Source organism: Orycteropus afer, unplaced genomic scaffold (genome assembly GCF_000298275.1).
Source record: "Orycteropus afer afer isolate SDZICR_OR568_19922 unplaced genomic scaffold, OryAfe1.0 scaffold00018, whole genome shotgun sequence".
In the NCBI taxonomy this organism is placed as follows: domain Eukaryota; kingdom Metazoa; phylum Chordata; class Mammalia; order Tubulidentata; family Orycteropodidae; genus Orycteropus; species Orycteropus afer.
In genome coordinates this window covers 18,185,943-18,206,688 of record NW_006921605.1, presented here as the reverse complement: position 1 = coordinate 18,206,688, position 20,746 = coordinate 18,185,943, and the positions used below count along the sequence as shown (strand labels likewise).

Sequence of the window (20,746 nt, the reverse complement as noted above, 5' to 3'; positions counted from 1 at the left end):
AAAAAAAAAAAAGGTGGAGAATAACAAGAGTAAGGAAAGGATGTAGATTTGAAACTCTCATACACTGCTGGTGGAAATATAAAATGCTGTGGAAAAAAGTTTGGCAGTTCCTCAAAAAGTTAAGCATAGAATTACCATATGGCTCAGCAATTCTCTTAGGTACTCAAACAAGTACGTGTACACTCGTGTTCATAGCAGCACTACTCCCCACAGCCAAAAGGCAGAAACAACCTGACTGGCCATCAATGTATGCATAGATAAATTATTGCATATACACAAAGGATATGTATACATTCAGTTATAAAAAGGAATGAAGTACTCATACATGCTACAAAAACACTATGCTAAATGAAAGAAGCTAGATACAAAAAGTCACATACTGTACCATTCCTCTTATATGAAAACAGTCAGAATAGGTAAATTCATAGGGACAGAAAGCAGACAGTGGATGCCAAGTTGCAGGAGGGGAGGTGGAGACTGGGAGCAACTGCTTAAGTCAGAATTTCCTTTTGGGGTGATGAAAATGTTTTCAAACTAGATGGAAGTGGTGGCTGCACAACACTGTGAATGTACTAAAGGTTACTGAACTATTCTTCACTTTAAAATGCTTATTTTATGCTATGTGAACTCCATCTTAATTAAAAATAGTAAGAAAAGCCTACAATTACGAGTATTTGAAGAAAAACCATTCAAGGCCAGTTTATGCAAAATCATACAACTAGAGACTACTGCCATTCACAAAGAGATCATGTTCCCAAAATAGCTTTACAAAATCAATTGTTTTGGAACTACAGAATCTGTTTTCCCATGGAAACAATATTGTACAAGACTATGGGTCAGAACCATAGCATCCTAACACTACAGAATCAAAACTAAGCAAAAGAAACATTTCTCCAGGACAATGTATCCAAGTTCACACCTGAGCTAAGAGTACATTCTTATCCTGCTCTGAAGCCCTTTTAACTGAAGAGAGAACCCCTGCTAAAACAGCAGGAAAAGCGGAGTTCCTAGAACACTTCATTAGTTTGGGCAAGCCTGTTTACTTCCAGAGTTTAAGAAACTAGGACTTTCTTTGACTATACTAGTTGTCATCAAGCTATTTCAAACTAACTTAGTAGTTCCAAAGACAAACTCATAGATCTACAGAGTGTATCATTTGTTTAAGAGACTGTACGATTTACAAAAGCAGAGAATGCTACCAAAGTTAAAGTTTCTACCATAACCCACTCCACTCTGTTCTTCCCCCACTGTAACATATTACGGAGAAATTATACAAATGGTAATCAAAGGCCCTAGCAGCATATAAAGACTAAAATGAGAATCATCTAGGTTTCCAAGAAATACTATCCAAGAAACCACACAAAAGCAATGGGTTTTCAGTGTATTTTCTTTTAAACTCAACTTTGGAAAACAGCCCAAGATTGTTAACCTGTCTATTTTTTCCTCCCTCTTTCTACTTCATACCATCAGTCCTAGGCAGAGTGGAAAGGTGTAACTGGTCTGAGTAGTTTCTCAAGCAGCACTGGTGTATGGTGGATGGGAAAGGGAAGACTCAGTAAAATTGTCCTATCTGGCTTACAGTTTTTTAACCAAACTCACTGCCGTCGAGTCGCATCCGACTTGTAGCGACCCCTCCTTGGGTTTCCAAGGCAGTATCACTGTGGAAGTAGATTGCCCAGTCTTCCTTCCCAGCAGTGCCTGGTGGGTTTGAACCGCCAGCCTTCTGGTTAACAGTCAAATGCCTTAGGCACTACGCTACCAGAGCTCCTTCAGGCTATTAGCATCCTGAAACAATTCCCAACCATGCAAAACTCCTTAACTATATACCGTCTTAAAACTCTTTCCTACCAGATTCCAATACAAGAATAACATCTTCCTTTCCACTTTTTTTTTTTTTTTTTATTGTGATTTGGGTGAAGATTTACAGAGCAAATTCACTTTCCATACAGTAGTCTACATATACTTTGTCTCACGTCACTGACCATAGTTTACCACAATGCAATGTCCCCATAGTTACCTCTTCCCAGTATCCATCCCTCCATACACTCCTGCCCCCTGAGCTGTCTCCCTATGCATAAGCAGCCCTTCTTTCTCCCATGATTTTTCTTTCCAAAGAGTGTATCTACTTGAAGTAAATGTTCAACTCATATGCCTGTATTGTGTTTGGCTGGAAACCACAGGTGTGGGTTCAATTCCAGACCTGAAGGGCAGCAAGGGGCCATAGTCTCAGTGGTTCCACCAGGCTCTACCGGACTTTCCTTTCTACTTTTAATTAAAACTCCCACCTCTTTAGTGTGAATAATCACAAATACAGAACTAAAAGGATCTAACTAAACTAATATAAACTTTTAATTGCCTCAGAGGTATGTAAAAAGAGGATGGCCAGTTGACCAAAATTAAGTTTCTAAATAGTACACTTTTAAGCAGTGAGACAATATATATAATTTCTGGAAAAATATAACATTCAGCAAATATTTACTACATACCAACTACACTTGAAGATTATTTGGGGGCAGGAAAATTTCCCTGAAAACATGAATAGTTTGTGATTTTATCATATCACAATTTTTTTTTTTTTTTGCATTATACACAAAAATCAGAGCTTTATTAGATCTGAAGATGGCATTAGGGATACTACAAGCATGTACTGTTTAATTCTTACATTTCTGACTTAAAATCTTACATTTTTACTAATGCTCTTATTTTTCCCTTTAAAACGTACACCCATCTTAAAGCAATCTTACTTCAACACCATAGATAGCCACTTGTTCTCAGCAAAAGGAGTTACCACAAAATTATCCTTACGTTTCCTGAAAATTAATTTTCTTGCTGTTCTTTGAGAATTTTAGATTCCCCATATTCCCCGGTCACAGCATAAGAAGGCTTGCACACTTATGCACCATGTGCTTCGCCCCCCCATGCAGGCCATTTCCATGGAATCTTAAATGGTCAAAGTCAGAGACTACTGTCCCCACAGAATGATGGATTAGTGGTACAGTAACCAGAAGGCTGGCGGTTCAAACCCACTAGACACTCCTCGGAAGGAAGATGGGGCAATCTACTTCCGTAGTGATACTGCCTCGGAAACCCAAGGAGGGGTCGCTATGAGTCGGGGCTGACTCGACGGCACATAACAACAACAACAACAAGCACTTTCATACCTTTTTAACTAAATATGACTGCTTTCTGAAGATTAAGAATAAAAAAAATCAACTAAGATTTGTAAATAATTTCATAAAGTCAAAACTACATAATTCATTTCTTTAATGTTTAAATGTATTACTCATTAACTTCTGCTTAGCACAAATAGCTGTAAACCAGAAAACATTTAAATAATGTGAGCAGAAACAGTGTTCACAGAACAGACCATCAAAATGCCCTGTTGTTGTTGTTGTTATGTGCTGTCGAGTTGGACCTGACTCATAGCGACCCCTCAATGGGTTTCCGACGCAGTATCACTATGGAAGTAGATTGTCCCATCTTCCTTCTGGGGAGTGGCTGGTGGGTTTGAACCGTCAGCCTTCTGGTTAGCAGTGAAGTGCCTTAGCCACTATGCTACCAGAGCTCCCTCAAAATGACTTAGTAGGGCTTCAAACAGAAAGTGAATAGGCACAGTTGTCTCCTTGTCACCTATTTTAAGGAACAGTAGTTAAGTATAGGATGGATTTTTCATAGTAGCTAGTTTTTATCATGAACAAATTTTGTGACCTATTATTCTAATTCTTATTAACACTGTTTATGAAAATAATGCACTAAAATAATACTCAATTAAACTACATTTACTTAAAGTTCTTTACAATGCCCTTCATTCAAGCAGTTTACAATGTGTCAGAGGCAAATCTGTATCTCATTCCACACAGAGTATTACTACATTTTGTTTTATTTTTTGTTGTTGAGAATATACACAGAACACATACAATTTCAACATGCAATTCAATGACACTGATCACACTTTTCCCTTATGCAACCATTCACATTCTCCTTCTCTGAACTGTTCCTCCCCCAATTACATAAATTCACTGCCCTCTAAGTTTCCTATCTAATCTTACAAGTTACTGTTGTCATTTGATCCCATATAGAGAGTTCTTAAAAGAGAGTTTTTACCCATGACCCTCAGGCCCTTAACCTTTATGAACTAAAAAAATTAAGTTTTAATGTGTTTGGTTTATCCTCACACAACATTCTGTCCCTTCTCATTTCTTCCCTCAATTCCCACTCAAAGTATTTCCAACATTTTTTCTTTATCTGGCTCTTTCATTCATTCAACAAGTGTTACCTGATCACCTACTATGTACCAAGCACTGTTCCAGGCACTGAGGATACAAAAAGGAGTATGTCAGACAGTGGTAAGTGCTATGGAGACAAATTAAGTGGGACAGAAAGAGGCACAGGAAAAGCTCTGCTATTTTGTATAGTTAGTTGGTGAAGGAAGGTTTCAATAAAAATGGTGATGTGTCAACAAGATCTCATGATGGATACATTATAAGGTGACCCACAATAAGTGACATACTTGCAGAACCTGTGACTTGCTTGTAATCAGAAGAATATGGCAAGGGTAATAGGTCATCATTCCCATGATGATGTTATGTTAGACAAGGCTCCATCTCAGTTGACTGGAGAGACTCATTGCTGGCCTTGAAGCAGCAAGTGACCATGTTATGAAGAACCTATGGAGAAGCCCACATAGCAAGAAACTGCAGGTGGCCTCTAGAAACTGAGAACAACCCCCTAGCCGACAGCCAGCAAGGAAATGGGGGCCTCAGTCCTATAACCGCAATGAAATGTCAATAACCTGGGGAAGCCTGGAAGCAGGTATTTTCCCGGTCAGCTTCTGATGAGACTGCAGCCTGGAGAGATTCTGCGCAGAGGACCTAGATAAGCTGTGCCTGGACTACCGATTTACAGAAAACTGTGAGATAACAAATGTAAGCTGCTAACTTTGTAGTAATTGGCTATACCACCAAAACCAAAACTCACTCCCACCACATCGATTTTGACTCATTGCAACCCTATAGGAAAGGGTAGAACTGCCCTACCAGTTCCCAAGACTATAAATCTTTACAGAAATAGACTACCTCATCTTTCTCCCATGGAGCAGCCGGTGGATTTGAACTGCCAACATTCTGGTTAGCTGAATGCCTTACCATAGCACCACCGGAGCTCTTTAATTTTTTACATGGCAATAGAAAATTAATACAGGAGTAACAGAGCAAACTACGCAGTTATCAAGGAGAACATTCTAAGCAGAGGGAACAATAAGTACCTGAAGCACGCATGAGCTTGACCTATTCAAGGAAGATCAAGGAGGTTGGTGTGTAAGTGCAGCATATGGAGAAAACCAGTGGGTGAAGTTAGAGGTGACAGAGAGCTTTGGCAAAGACTGACCAGTAGTTCAAGCATGTTCTTCTTCTCTTGGGCATACACTATGTTTCCTAACTGCCCATAACAAGAATTCTTTCTGGCCAATGGACATGACTAATGATGTATGTCACTACCAGACCTAGTCCATCCTAAAAATATCCCTCTCTTTTTCTTCTCTGCCAGGAGGCTGGATATCAGTGCCTACAATAAGCTTAAGAACACACACTGAAAATGGAGGCACTTCTGTCAGCCTAGGTCCCTGAAAGACTGTGTGACAGTATCCCCCCTACCAAACAAACTTTATGTTTATATTATATGTCACCACAGTCCAGTCCCATTGTACATGGTAGGCCAATTCAAGAGCAGCTAACAATGATAATTACAGCAGTTAGTCTGCTCTAACCAATACAGGAGACAAACCATGAAGGGCCTTGTAAACCATGATTTTAAAGATGTTTTAGCAGGATCACTCTAGCTGCTGTGTTGAGAAAAACTGTAGAAGGCTAGAAAAGCAAGGAAACTGGTTAACAGTGTAAGGCAAGGGTCACTCAACTACAGTCCATGGGTCAAATGTGGCATAGCAGAGGATATTCATTTTTTTCTAAGGATACTGTTATGGATTTTCTAAGGATGATGTCCCTAAAAAATATGTCACCAAATCTTAACCTCTATGCATGTGGTTATAGTAATTTGGGGATGGGTTGTCTTTGTTATATTAATGAGACAGAATCAGGATACAATGTATCTTGAACCAATCTCCTTTGAGCTACAAGAGACTAAACAAATAGAGCAGAGTAGAGATGGGGGAACACTGATGCAAAGCTACATAGAGGTCACTAAGGAGCGAGGAGACAGAAGCTGAATAGACAAGACCTTCTCCTGGAGCTTTTCAGTACCTATTTGTTCATTAAGTTAACTAGTAGTTACTGAGCCACAGCACTAAAGGAGAATACACAAAATAATTGTACTTAGGCAAAATTATTAACAGAACATGGAGCCTAATAGTGACTTGCAGTAAGAGTCTGGGATCAAAGACAACCACCATCTTAAAAAGGCTTAAAGAAAATTAAAAATAAAAACAAAAAAGGTATAGGAGGTCATTTTGAAGCACTGCCTTTAGTACAAAGGCATTTATGTAGGATTTAAAAAAAAAAAAATTGTACTTACTTGTCTTCAGGTATTTTAATGTCACAGCGGAGACATGATACTTATTCATATGTGGTTTAGAAGGTCAAAATCAAATAACTGACCAGAATCTAGGGTGAGCTGCAGATTCTACAGTAGTTCTAGAACTAATGGTCTGGAAATAAGTAGATGAGATGTCAAGAATGGAGGTTCTGATGGGAAATCTAAGTTCAGCATTTATAGACAAAATCAAGAGGAGCATTTTGAGAAGTTAAGGTTCATGAAGATTGTGAAGTGGCAATGAAGCTTAAAAGGCTGGAGACTTGGGAAGTCAGCATATCAGGATGATTAACATGTTCATAATGTTAGAGATGAGGTCAAGATGGTAAAAGCTGGAGAGTAGATAAATGTGTGGTAACTGACTTAACAATACTTTGCATGAAATATGTAGAACAGCCAAATGCATATAAACCAAAGTAGATTAGTGGTTTCCAGGGGCTGAGGGGAGTTGAGGAATGCATAGTTACTGTTAAAGGGATATAGAGTTTCTGTTTAAGGCTGAAGAAAAAAAATTTGGGAAATGGATAGTGGTGATGGTTACACATGATGAACGTAATTAATGTCACTGAACTGCACACTTGAAAATAGCTGAAATGGCAAACGTTTATGTATGTGTGTGTGTATGTGTGTGTATATCTTACAATAAAATTTTTTAAAAAACATCTAAAAATAAAAATAAAACAAAAAGCTATAAAATAAGAATGGTATCTAAAAATAAAAAGTACCAGAATAAACAGCCAAAGTTATTGAAAGCAGTTATACTGAGACTGGGAATCAGAAATGAGAATGGATAAAGTCTGCTATTTTTCACTCAAAGCTTTATACTACCATTTGCTTTTTTATAAAAGACACTGTTGCTTAACTTTTTATTGTGATTTGGGTGAAACTTTACATGGAAAATTAGTTTTCCATTAAAAAATTCATAAATACTTTGTTTCATGACACTGATTCAAACCAAAACCAAACACACTGCCATCGAGTCGGGTCTGACTCAGAGCAACCCCTCCTTGGGTTTCTGAGGCACTATCACTATGAAAGTATATTGTCCAACCTGCCTTCTGAGGAGTGGCTGGTGGGTTTGAACCGCAAGCCTTCTGGTTAGTAGTCTAATGCCTTAGGCACTATGCCACCTACAAACTACAAAATATAACATTATTCTTCCCACTTCCTCCCTGTGTTTACCATTTCCATTCATCCTTCTTTCCTATCCCTTCCTGTCTTCTGAACTTTATCCCTGGACATACTCAGTCCTTTCGATACTTGATTGTTTTAGGGAGTGCATACCTCCTGTTTTGGTTACCTGGTGCCACTCTAACAGAAGTACATCACAAATGGGATGGCTTTAACAGACAGGAGTTTTTTCTTTTCTTCTGGACGCTGGGACTGGGTGAAAGCCCCTCAATCTTGGGCTTTCACTCTGCCTCTGGGCCTACTAAAGCTGGAGGCTTTCTTCACTCAGGCAGCCGCTGGCTGCTGAGGCTGACAAATCCAAGGCAGACAAGTGAAAAGGCACAGTCCCGATGATACCAGACCACACGGCAGGCCATTAATTCAAATCTACTGAAAAAGTCCCAAGACCAGCAGAGCATGGCAGGCTACTGAATGAAGACTCAAATGTGCCAAAAAGCTAGAGACCATTCCCAAAGCTGCTTCTTATATACAGGAAGCAGACCACACCCCTAAAGCAGCTACTCAGCTGATTGTAGTAGATCCCACCATGGAGGTGACTGCCAGTCTCATCACCAGCTGCCTAGCCACTCAACTAGGCCCAGCCAAGTTGACACACAATTTTAACTACCACACTTCCCTAGTGTTAGTATTCACCTTGTTGTTGTTGTTGTTGTTGTTGTTGTTAATGTGCCGTCGAGTCAGACCCAACTCATAGCGACCCCTCCTTGAGTTTCCTAGGCAGTATCTCTATGGAAGTAGATTGCCCAATTTTCCTTCCGAGGAGTGGCTGGTGGGTTTGAACCACTAGCCTTCTGGTTAGCAGTCAAGTGCCTTAGGCACCATACCACCAGAGCTCCTCGTGTTCACCTTATAGGCCTATAATTTGGCTGAAAGTTGAGCCGGGGCATAAGTTAAGTTCTAGGTCTAAAAGGTATCTAAGGGTCACGGTTTCGAGGATTCCACCAATCTCTACTATCAGACCAGAAAGCCTAGTCTTTTAATAGTTAAGTTTTGTTCCAGAATTTTCTCCCACTCTATCCAGGATCTTATTATAATCCCTTTCAGAGCAGTCAGTAGTAGTCACTGGGCACCATCTAATTCTTCTGGTCTCACGGTCGTGGAGGCTGGGGTTTCCTTGAGTCTTTGATTTTCTTCACTCTATGCTCCAGATGGGGAGAGACCAATAATTGCACCTTAGATAGCTTCTCACAAACTTTTAAGACCCCAGTCACTACTCATCCAAGTAGGATGTAGAACACTGTCTTTATGGATTATGTTATGCCAATTGACTTCAGTGTCCCTTGAGACTATGATCTGTTCAGGGATTCATTCCTTCAAGGTATTTAGTTACAGCTAAGAATTGCGCCCCTCCTCCCCAATATGCTCTACTATATTCATGGATCTATCTGCAGCACATGTAAATACATATGAAGAAATATCCTTTGTCAAACCTACATATGTTCGTGAGTGTAGTCCATTTGCCTTCCTACTCCTGTTCAGCTTGAGTGTCCACGTATCTACTCATAGATTACTGTCAGTATTGTTACTGTAGGATTGGGTATGCAATAGTAGTTACTTCTGTTGCCTTTAACTATTATGCTCCTTCCAGTGTCTTCTTTTGCCTTGATCATTTTGTGCTGACCTCTCTCTTACTGGACATTGCCTTTCCCTTCACCCAAGTTAAAATGTGTCTACCTTCTTTCTAGTTAGTGATTTACCCTCCTTCCCCCTCCAATCCCTAGTAAACTTCAAAGAGTGTTTCATTCTGTGTGTGTAAACATTTTCTTGACTAAAAGGTACTGTTGTTATTGTGTGCTATCCAGACAAATCCAACTCACAGCAAGCCTACAGGAAAGAGCAAAACTTCCCCATAGGGTTTCCTGGGCTGAAATTTTTATGGAGGCAGATCACCAGGTCTTTTTTCATAAAGAGCAGCTGGTGGGCTCAAACCACTGACCTGTGCTTAGCAGCCACACACTTTACCATTGTGCCATCAAGACTCCTTTGATACACTACTGTGATTAAAATAAAATATTTTTAAAAGAAACCATCCACATAGAAACAAAGAGAATGTCTATGAGTACACCCAATTCTGATTTCCAATTTCACACCTTTAAGTGGCTTAGAGTAAATTAATACCTTTATTTAAAAGGGTATGGGGGTGACTTTACACTAGGAGCAAGTTTCAATTTGTTCTTCATAAGCTTATTAAGGGTACCTCATTTTCAAAAACTAGCCGTCTAGAAGCGAAAGTACCTTCCCATTGGGTTTTCTACCTCTTCTGTGGAGACCAAGTTATACCACAGATCAAAGTCAGATTACTGTCAATGACTATACTTTCAAAGATTAAATCAAAGAATATCAATTCTACATTCATTTCAAAATAATCATTTAAACCTACAGGTCATAATGCTGATTCCACTTTGGATCGAGTGTATTCTTCACAGTATCTGTAGAATGGCACTGCCCAGATCCATCAACCACCACCTTAGCAAATGGATCAGGAAGTCCTGTGAAAAAGGGCAAGACTTTTCTTAATTACAGAATATTTTGACATGCAAATAGAAGATTAATTACTGTAAGTTTACCGTTTGTTATCAAACAAAAGATAACTCTGTTCTTTAATTCTTTTTAAAATGTTTAATAGAACCACAAATGAAAGTAGATGCCTCTTAGGAGGAAATATTTTATCTCGTTCTTTTGATTCTATTATATAAATAAACAAACATAAATGTATTTTTGTAAGCAAACACAAAAGCCACACTTCTAGCTTTCTCTTCAGGTATTATTCAACTATTAATGAGTTAAGGACTAAGAAAAACATCTTTTTACAAACAAAACCTCTATGGGTGGCTTCCAGATCCTTAACTTAAGTCTGAGTCTTACCCTCCAATGTTTCTCTTCTGTTAAATAACACAACAAACCAAAACACTAGCTCTATGCCTTAGCTAACAATACCTAGGTTCAACTTAGCCCAATCATATTATTCTACAAAAATTTAACTTGAGAACTAACTTATTCTACTGTCGTCAAAAACTGTCAGGTTTTCGGAGGCCAGTGAGACCTCTAGTGGTAAATATAAAGTGGGCAAAGCATTTTCTGTATTTTTAGAAATTTCTCAATTCTCCCATCATTTTGAGCCATATGTAACAGCCAAAGTTGAAGAACTTCTCCACTACACAACTGTACCTGGTGGGCTCCAAGTAATTACGAAACAAACCATTTAATTAAAAAAAAAAAAAAAACAGAATACCCCCAAATGAGTTACTTTTCAGAGAAAATAACATTTTATTTTTTAAGGAGGGAAGAAATTCAGCCAACTCCGTTGGGTTCTGAATGACTTTGATTTAGATCCTATATAATACCTTAAAATGGTATTTTAAACATAAACCTTTTAGTTAAATGTTACATAGATGAAAGAGGGAAAAAAAAGTTACTGATGAAAACATTCTAAAAACCCCCACAGATAATGGATAAATGAGTAATATAAGTGATAAAGTCAATGGCAGAATCTAGATGGTGGGTATATAGGTATGTTCACTGTAAACTTCTTTACATGTTGCTATATGTCTGAAAATTCAGAGCTCTGGTGGTGTAGTGGTTAAGGCATTTGACTGCAACATTTGACTGTAAACCAGAAGGTTAGATGAAGCAGTCTGCTTCTGTAAAGATTTACAGCCTTGGAAACCCAATGGGAGACAGTATGAGTGAGAACTGTTCTGAAGGCATTAAGTTTGGTTTTATCTGTTTTAAAAATGCCATGGGCATGAAAGTAACTTATTTTTAAAAGCCAACAGTAACTATTACAGTTTACTCAGTAACAGTTTATTCCAGTACCTTGGAATAAAGAATACTGTCTCACAAATTACTCTACAAAAGACAACACACAGCAATACATTTTTTTCCCTGTAGTTTAAAAAAACACTATTTCATCACTCTACAGTCATGCTTCATATCAAAATTTACTTATCTCACTCAACACAATTTAAATCTTAACTATATTTTACTATCAATGATACCTGTACTCTAATCAATAAACACACACACTCTCAAACAAATTTTGAGGATTTACACACTATTATCTTACATAGTTCTTTCTCCAAAATTAATGTAGGCAACCTCACGTGTGGGGATGTGAGACCTTTGCCTTTGTGAACTTGGGGCATCCGTCCATCCCTGGCTGACTCCCTTATGAAGTCTGAAGACTGGCTTTCCCATCGCCCTTTCCAGGGTCTTCAAGTGTTTCTTCCATTCTGCACTTAAAGATAACTCACACAGTTTTTCCTAATTTTCTTATTCTTGAAGCAGGGTCACAAGTCAAGAATTTTTATCAATTTTTACTACCTACACTCCTGAAAGAGGGATAAGATCTCCTTCTCATTTCTTTTTCACCTACTCTTTAAAAATGGAAAGAAAAATTTTGTCAACGATAATGGGTTCTAATCTACAAAGAACTAAAGTAAGATTCCTCTACATTTCCTAGGCAAACTAAGACAAAAATACCTTGATATTTTATTGGAGAAAGTGTGTCTGTGAGTTCTGGTGGAAGGTAAAGAATTTGGGAAGGAAGACTGAAAAACAAAACTCAAGACTGTATCCAGGGCTGGAGCCAGAAGGCGAGCAGAAGTCTCGGACGGAATAGAAGCAGCTGTGAAGTGTATTTTCCTCACTTTCCTCCCTTTTCTCCACATCACCTACGTGCTCAGTCCTATTTGCCCTTTTCCAGTCCATTAGGATAAATCTTATCTCAGATCAACCTTGAGGAGGGTTAAGAAAAGTACTCCTTGCTTATTAGGGGCAAGGGACAGGTAGGTATAGTTCAGCAACAGTCTGCAAGAGGTGACATGAATTGGTGGCAGGAGAGAAAAGTTCTGTGGCCACTGGGCTCTCTGTGATATGTGGCAGTATGTCAAGTGAGGACTGCTTATAACTTTCTTCTTAACTATGTTCCAAATTATCCTAATTAACTGCTTTCCCATATAAGCACAGATACCATCAAAATTTATATAATGTTATACAACTGTTATACTCTTTATTTCAGGTTCTTCTCTAGAAAGACTGGAAGTAATGAACCTTCAAGTGGAATGAATTATGATTTAAAACTATATCAAGAGCTTATTATTTCTTTTAATCAGGTACTTAAATTTACCAAATGTCATATGAAAATCGGCTTAAGCGTTTTGTTTTGTTTACTGAAAATTACATCGTTTTTATGCCGTAATTTAAAGGAATTGTAAAGTATGATATTATAGGGTAAAGATTTTAAACACATGTGAGGAGTACTTCCCAATCCTCTCTCATGAGATGTAATCCTAAAAAAGCCACCAAAAATTTTGTAACAGATTGACAAGTCTGCAAACACGAGAACCCAACGTCTGCTTTGGAGTTTCGGACACGAGACCACCTACAATCAAATAAGGCAGTTTTCTTTCCTACACTCTGGAAATTTTAAGCAGGCTCGACGATTTCTCTACCTTCCCAGGAATCCTAAATGTGTGAGTAACATTTCCTATGAAATGTTTTTTTAAAAAAAAGGTGTTAACAAAATAATTTTCCTAGAAATCTAGTAGTATATACACTTCAGTATACATTACACGTCTGTATATATACACACCTGCTTACACTCATACATACATTCCACAATAAATATGCTGGGAAAGAAAGGTAGATAAAAGGAAAGGGGATAAACTTAAAAGCACAAAATCCTTTAAAAAAAGATGAAGCCAAATGGCTTTGAACTAAAGCATTCATAAAATAATGCTGTATATACTTCTGAACAGAGAAATCCCTAACCAGACAACTTTGAAAGGTTTATAAATATATAATATATACATATATGCAGAATATAGAAGATTTATATTTAAAGTTAATTTACTTACGGAAAAAATCCTTTTTCACCAGGTTTTTTGCACAGAGTACTATAAAGAAAAAAAATACATAGGAAAAATTAAAATGTTAAAATTGCATTAACAAATTTCATTTTAAAACACTGAAAATAGCAGTGAAAAATTAAGCACTAACTATAGTTAATCTCTGAAATATGATCACAAACTTTTATTGAAGACCAGCATCCAAAATAGCTGGACCAGTGGACATAACTTTTACCATGATCACCACTAACAGCTGAAGAGAAGAAAATTCATAAGTAAGATAAATTAAAGCTTTCCTGATATAGGTAAGATTTTAAAAAATAACTTTCTAGTATTTCATCTCCATTTAAACGCCATAAAAAATTACAGGAGAGATAAATTCCCTTCCCCTAAATCGCAGCTCAACGACAAGAAGCCCCACTATGACCATAAAAAACTAAGTTAATATATTAAAGCTAGATATCCCCAGTCCACATTTTCTGGATTATCCTGCATTATAAAGTGATGGCTGCACAACCTTGTCAACATACTAAACAACACTGAACTGCGAAGGTGAATTTTATTATAGGTGAATTACAGGTCAATAAAAAAGTTACACTTATAAGAAAAGTCATTACCTTAAACTTCTTTTATTCAAACTGGATACCAGTAAAGGGAAAAAACTGTCACATATTTAATTTACAAATATCTATGAATGTAATGTTTGGTTAATTTCTACGAACATCTACTCATAGTTCAAATGGTATACTTGATTAGTTCACAATTACTGGAAGATTGGTATATAAAAGCTTATTTAACATAACAAATCTTAAGAATATGCCTAAATATAATTAATCACTTTAAAAGTTCAAATAAAAATCATTTTGAAGACTGAAACCATCAATAAAATTATTAAGTACGCACAAGCTTCTGATTTACTAGTCCTAGAAGAATACTGAATCTACCATGGTCTACCAGAAGAACGAACAAATCTGTCTTGGAAGAAAAACAACACAAATACTCCTTAGAAGCAAGGATGGTAAGACTTCATCTCATGTACTTCGGACATGTTATCAGGAGAAACAGTCTGTGGAGAAGGACATCATGCTAAAGTACAGGGTCAGCCCAAAAGAGGAAGACCCTCAAAAAAATTAATACAGTGGCTACAATGAGCTCAAACAATGCTTATGAAGATGACGCAGGACCACTCAGTGTGTGCTCTGTTGTACATAGGGTCACACTGAGTCGGAACCAACTCAAAAGCACCTAACAACAACAGAGTCCCTTTACGGAGCCCTGGTGACACAATAGGTAAGTGCTTGGCGGCTGCTAATCAAAAAGTCTGTTGTTCAAATCTACCAGCCACTCTGTGGGCCAAAGATGTGGCAGTCAGCTTCTGTAAAGATATCAGCCTCAGAAACCCTATGGGGCAATTCTACTCTGTCCTACAGGTTGTTATGACTTAGAATTAACTATGGTGATGGGTTTTGAGTCCCTTAAGCTGTCTTATAAAAAGTTTTGTTTTAAAAAACATAAAAAGTCAATCATGCAAACGAGAGTCATAACTAAGAATATCAAATCATAAACTTGATTTAGAGGAACTCCTCCCCCAAACTTTTGTTAACATCATATAAACTGAATGGAAGCAAAAACTCTTATTTGTAACTTTTTTTTTTTTAATTTCTAAAAGGAAGATTTTCAACCATTACCTGAGAATCATAAAAATTAAAAATCATTTTCACCCCGTGGTGCCTTTCCTACACTGTTGATTTCTGGGGCATGTACTGTGAGGACTGAAACCTCACAGTCTTTCAATCCTCAGTACCAATTATAAGAGCTTACTTAGAAAATAAATGATACTGAATTTCAATATGACAAATCCCTGATTGTTTCATCATAAATTCTCAACTAGGGAGGTCTATATCAGATTATTATGGGGAATGCCGATACAATATTGTAACTTTACAAAAGAAAATGACACTCATTTTTTGTAACAGAAACTATAGAAAGTAGAGCCATGATTGGGAACCCTGGGGTGTGGGGAAAGATGGCAATGTAGAGAAGTTTCATTTTTGTTTTCTAAATGTTTACTAAGGGAAATAGATTAAAAAAAAAAAAAAAATACTGTTGCAAAACACTGGGCTAAAGTAAGGGAATTGTTGTTGTTATGTGCCATCGAGTCGGACCCGACTCATAGAGACCTCTCTTTGGGTTTCTAAGGCAGTTATCACTATGGAAGTAGTTTGCCCCATCTTCCTTCCAAGGAGTGGCTGGTGGGTTTGAAACACCAGTCTTCTGGTTACCAGTCAAGTATCTTAGGCACTATGCTACCAGAAGGAGCTCTGGTAGCATAGTGGCTAAAGCACTTGACTGCTAACCAGATGGCTGGCGGTTCAAACCCACCAGCCACTCCTCGGAAGGAAGGTTGGGCAATCCTACTTCCGTAGTGATACTGCCTCGAAAACCCAAGGAGGGGTCGCTATGAGTCGGGGCCCACTCGACGGCACATAACAACAACAATGCTACCAGAGCTCCTAAGGAAGCGAATTGCAGGAGAGAAATATGGTAAGGTGGATGAGGCCAGAACAAGGCTAAGTCATGTGGACTTTCTCCTAGACAGATCACTGTTTCAGTATCTAATGTTTACTAAGCTTTTTACTGAGGTGATATATACGGAAATATGTACATATCTTAAAAATCTAATTCAATGAGTGTTCATCAATTTTTATAATAAAGCACTACCCTGGATTTCAGATATTTAGCAGTCATGAGTCATTACTCATTAATGGTAACTAACTACAAATACAGTCCACCACCCATATGTCAGTTTGTTGTACTGTGGTGGCTTGTGTGTTGTTATAATGCTAGAAACTACGCCGCTGGTATTTCAAATTATCAGCGGGGTCACCTATGGTGGGCAAGTTTTAGTGGAGCTTCCAGACTGAGACAGATAGGAAGAAAGCCCTGGAAATCTATTTCTGAAAATTAGCCAAATGAAAACCTTATGGAACACAACAGAATTGTCTGATAAAGTGCTGGAAGATGTGCCTCCAAGGTTGGAAGGCACTACACAAAAGCTGCAAAAATGAACTCAAACACAACAACAATCATGAAGATGGCACAGGAACAAACATTTTGATCTGTTATATATAATGCTGCCATGAGTTGGCACCAAATTGACAGCAACTAACAGATAACAGCACAGGACCACTGGTACAGAATACAAAAAGGACAGTATCTCCAACAGCTTGTAGTTCTGCAATAGATGAATTTTACTAGACTACTTTGATCACCCAGCACTTGTCTGTCAGTTTGTCGTACTGTGATGGCTTGCGTGATGCTATGAGGCTGGAGGCTATGCCACCAGTATCTCAAATACCAGCAAGGTCACCCATGCTGGGCAGGTTTCACTGGAGCTTCCAGACTAAGACAAACTCGGAAAAAGGAAGGGGCCATCCACTTCTCAAAGGACTGGCCTGTGAAAACCTTATGAATAACAGTGTGATAGTTGGAGTTGTGTGTCAACTTGGCTGGACCACAATTCTGTATGGTTTAAGCAATTGTGATGTGGGTTATTCCCATGATGGGATCAGATGTATATGTTTTGAGAGCCAATCCATTAAAAGGGAGTTTCCCTAGGGGTATGGCCTGCTTCCAATGTATTTATTGACATCCTGGGAAAAGAGACGCTCTTCTGTGGATCAAGATCCTGTTGTGCTAACTACAATTTTCTGTGAGCAAACAATTCACCATTCGGCCTGGAGATCTTGGATTCATCATTTGTTGGAGTCATCAGCTGGTATGCTGCCTGCCAACCTTGAGCTCGTCAGCCCCTGCAGTTGCGAGTCGGGAAAAGCCTCCAGCTTGATGTCTGATCCAAGAACTTGGGACTTGCCAGCTCCTATAAGTGTGTGAGGAGCTCTGGTAGCACAGTGCCTAAGGCACCTGACTGCTAACCAGAAGGCTGGCGGTTCAAACCCACCAGCCACTCCTCGGAAGGAAGGTTGGGCAATCCTACCTCCGTAGTAAGTCGGGGCTGACTCGACGGCACATAACAACAACACCACCACCTTCATAGTGATACTGCCTCGGAAACCCAAGGAGGGGTCGCTATGAGTCAGGGCCGACTCGACGGCACATAACAACAACAACATAAGTGTGTGAGCCATTTTCCTAAGATAAATTTCTCTTTCTCTATATGTATATATAAGGTTTACTGGTTGTGCTTCTCTAGAGAACCCAGCCTAACACAAGCAGAGAAACACTATCTAATATATTACTGGAAATTTGATGAACAGCCCTGAAACACTGTCCGAGATAGTGCTGGAAGATGAGCCCCTCAGGTCAGAAGGCACTCAAAATACAAGTGGGGAAGAGCTGCCTCCTCAGAGTAGAGCCAATTTTAATGACGAGGATGGAGTAAAGCCTTTGGGACCTCCATTTGCTGATGTGGCATGACTCAAAATGGGAAGAAACAGCTGAAAACATCCATTAATAATCGGAACATGGAATGTATGAAATATGAATCTAGAAAAATTGGAAGCTTTCAAAAGTGAAATGAAACACATAAAGATTGATATCCTAGGCATTAGTGGGCTGAAATGGACCAGTTTTGGCCATTCTGAATCAGACAACCATAAGATCTGCTATGCTAGGAAAGACAAATTGAAGAGGAATGCCATGGCATTCATTGTCACAAAGAATGTTTCAAGATCTATCCTAAGTACAGTGCTGTCAGTGATAGGATAATATCCACAGGCCTACAAAAAAAAATCAGTTAATACTACTATCATTCAAATTTACGCACCAACCACCAAAGCCAAAGATGAGGAAACTGAAGATTTTTACCAACTTCTGCAGTCTGAAATTGACCAAACATGAAATCAAGATGTGTTGATTATTACTGGTGACTGGAATGCAAAAGTGAGAAACAAAGAAGAATCACTGGTAGTTGGAAAATATGACCTTGGCAATAGAATAACGCTGGAGATCGCATGATAGAATTTTGCAAGATTTATTCATTGAAAATACCTATCTCCAACAACACAAACGAGGGCTATACATGTGGACTTTGACAGATGGAGTACACAGGAATCAGACTGTACATCTGTGACAAGAGGCGATGAAGAAGCTCAGTATCTTCAGCCAAAACAAGGCCAGGAGCTGATTGTGTGACAGACCATCAACTGCTCCCATGCAAGTTCAAGCTGAAGCTGAAGACAATTAAGTCCACAAGAGCCAAAATATGACCTTGATTATTATATCCCTTCTGAATTTAGAGACCATCTAAAGAACAGATTTGATGCACTGAACACTAATGACCAAAAACCAGAGGAATTGTGGGATGACATCAAGAATATCATCCACAAAGAAAATAAAAGGTCATTAAAAAGCCAGCAAAGGAAGAAAAGACCAAAATGGATGTCAGAAGAGATTCTGAAACTTGCCCTTGAATGGAGAGCAGCTAAATCAAATGGAAGAAATGACAAAAGAGCTGAACAGAAGATTTCAAAGAGCAGCTCAAGAAGACAAAGTCAATTATTATAATGAATGTGCAAAGACCTGGCGTTAGAAAACCAAAAGGGAAGAACATGCTTGGCATTTCTCAAGCTGAAAGAACTGGAGGAAAAATTTAAGCCTCGAGTTGCAATACTAAAGGATTCTATGGGCAAAATATTGAATGATGCAGGAAACATCAAAAGAAGATGGAAGGAATACACAGTCACTGTACCAAAAAGAACTGGTCAATCTTCATCCATTTCAGGAGGTGGCACATGATCAAAAACCAACAGTACTGAAGGAAGAAGTCAAAGCTGCACCAAAGAAATTGGCAAAGAACAAGGCTCCAGGAATTGACAGAATACCCACTGAGAAGTTTCAACAAATGGATGCTGCACTGGAGACACTCGTCTATGCCAAAAAATTTGGAAGAAGAGTTACCTGGCCAAATGACTGGAAGAGATCCATATCTGTACTCATTCCAAAGAAAGGTGATCTGACAGAATGTGGAAATTATCAAACAATATCATTAATATCACATGCAAATAAAATCTTGTTGAAGATCATTCAAAAATGGTTGCAGTAGTATGTTGACAGAGAACTTCCAAAACGTCAAGCTGTTTTCAGAAAAGAAAACGAAATGAGGGATATCATTGCTGATGTCAGTTGGATCTTGACTGAAAGCAAAGAATACCAGAAAAATGTTTACTTGTGTTTTACTGACTACCCAAAAGCATTTGCTATGTGGATCGTAACAAATTATGGACAACATTAAGAAGAATGGGAATTCCAGAACACCTGATTGTGCTCATCAGGAACCTGTACATAGACCAGGAGGCTGCCATTCAAACAGAACACGGGAATACTTTATGGTTTAAAATCAGGAAGGGAGTGTGTCAGGTTGTATTCCTTCACCATACTTACTCAATCTGTATGCTGAACAAATAATCCAAGAAGCTGGACTATGTGAAGAACATGGCATCAGGATTGGAGGAAGACTCATTAACAACCTACGATACACACATATGACACAACTTTGTTTGCTCAAAGTGAGGATGACTTGAAGCACTTACTGATGAAGATTTAAAGACTTCACTCCACAGTATGGCTTACATTTCAACATAAAGAAAACAAAAATCCTTACACTGGACCAATGAGCAGCATCACAATAAACAGAGAAAAGATTAAAGTTGTTAAAGATTTCGTATTACTTGGTTCCTGTTCTGGTTGCCTAGTGCTGCTCTGACAAGAAATATACTACCAAATGGGATGGCCTTAACAAATAGGAGTTTATTCTTACAATTTGGAGGCTTTACATCTGAGTTCAAAGTGCCAGGCCCTAGGAGCTGGGTGAAAGCCCCTCAACCTTGGCCTTCCAGCTCTGGCTCCAGCTCCCGGCCCACTGGAACTAGAGGCATTTCTTCACTCAGACAGCTGCCGGCTGCTGAGGCTGACAAGCCCAAGGTTAATAAGTAAAAAGGCATAGTCCCGATGTTACCATTGTTAAGTCCCCAGGTCGGCAGAGCGTGGCAGGCTGCTGAACAATGACATGGTTACATGTAGGGTTCAAGAGTGCCACAAGCTAGAGACCATTCCCAAAGCTTCTCCTTATATACAGAAAGCAGACCACATCCCAAAGGCAGCTACTCAGCTGCTTGTGGTAGATCCCATCATGGAGCTGA

The 20,746-nt window shown here is 38.7% G+C and overlaps 1 protein-coding gene across 1 annotated transcript in view; it reads right to left on the bottom strand.

Moving 5' to 3' along the window:
* The window catches only part of SMURF2 (SMAD specific E3 ubiquitin protein ligase 2), a 124,398-nt gene that overhangs the window by 50,566 nt on the left and 53,086 nt on the right, over window positions 1-20,746 (bottom strand). The window contains exons 3-4 of the mRNA XM_042783543.1: window positions 13,596-13,649; window positions 10,118-10,226 (exon numbers count right to left, since the gene is read on the bottom strand). Coding sequence (XP_042639477.1) covers window positions 10,118-10,226; window positions 13,596-13,649 — 163 coding nt within the window. The remainder of the gene's footprint in view (window positions 1-10,117; window positions 10,227-13,595; window positions 13,650-20,746) is intronic.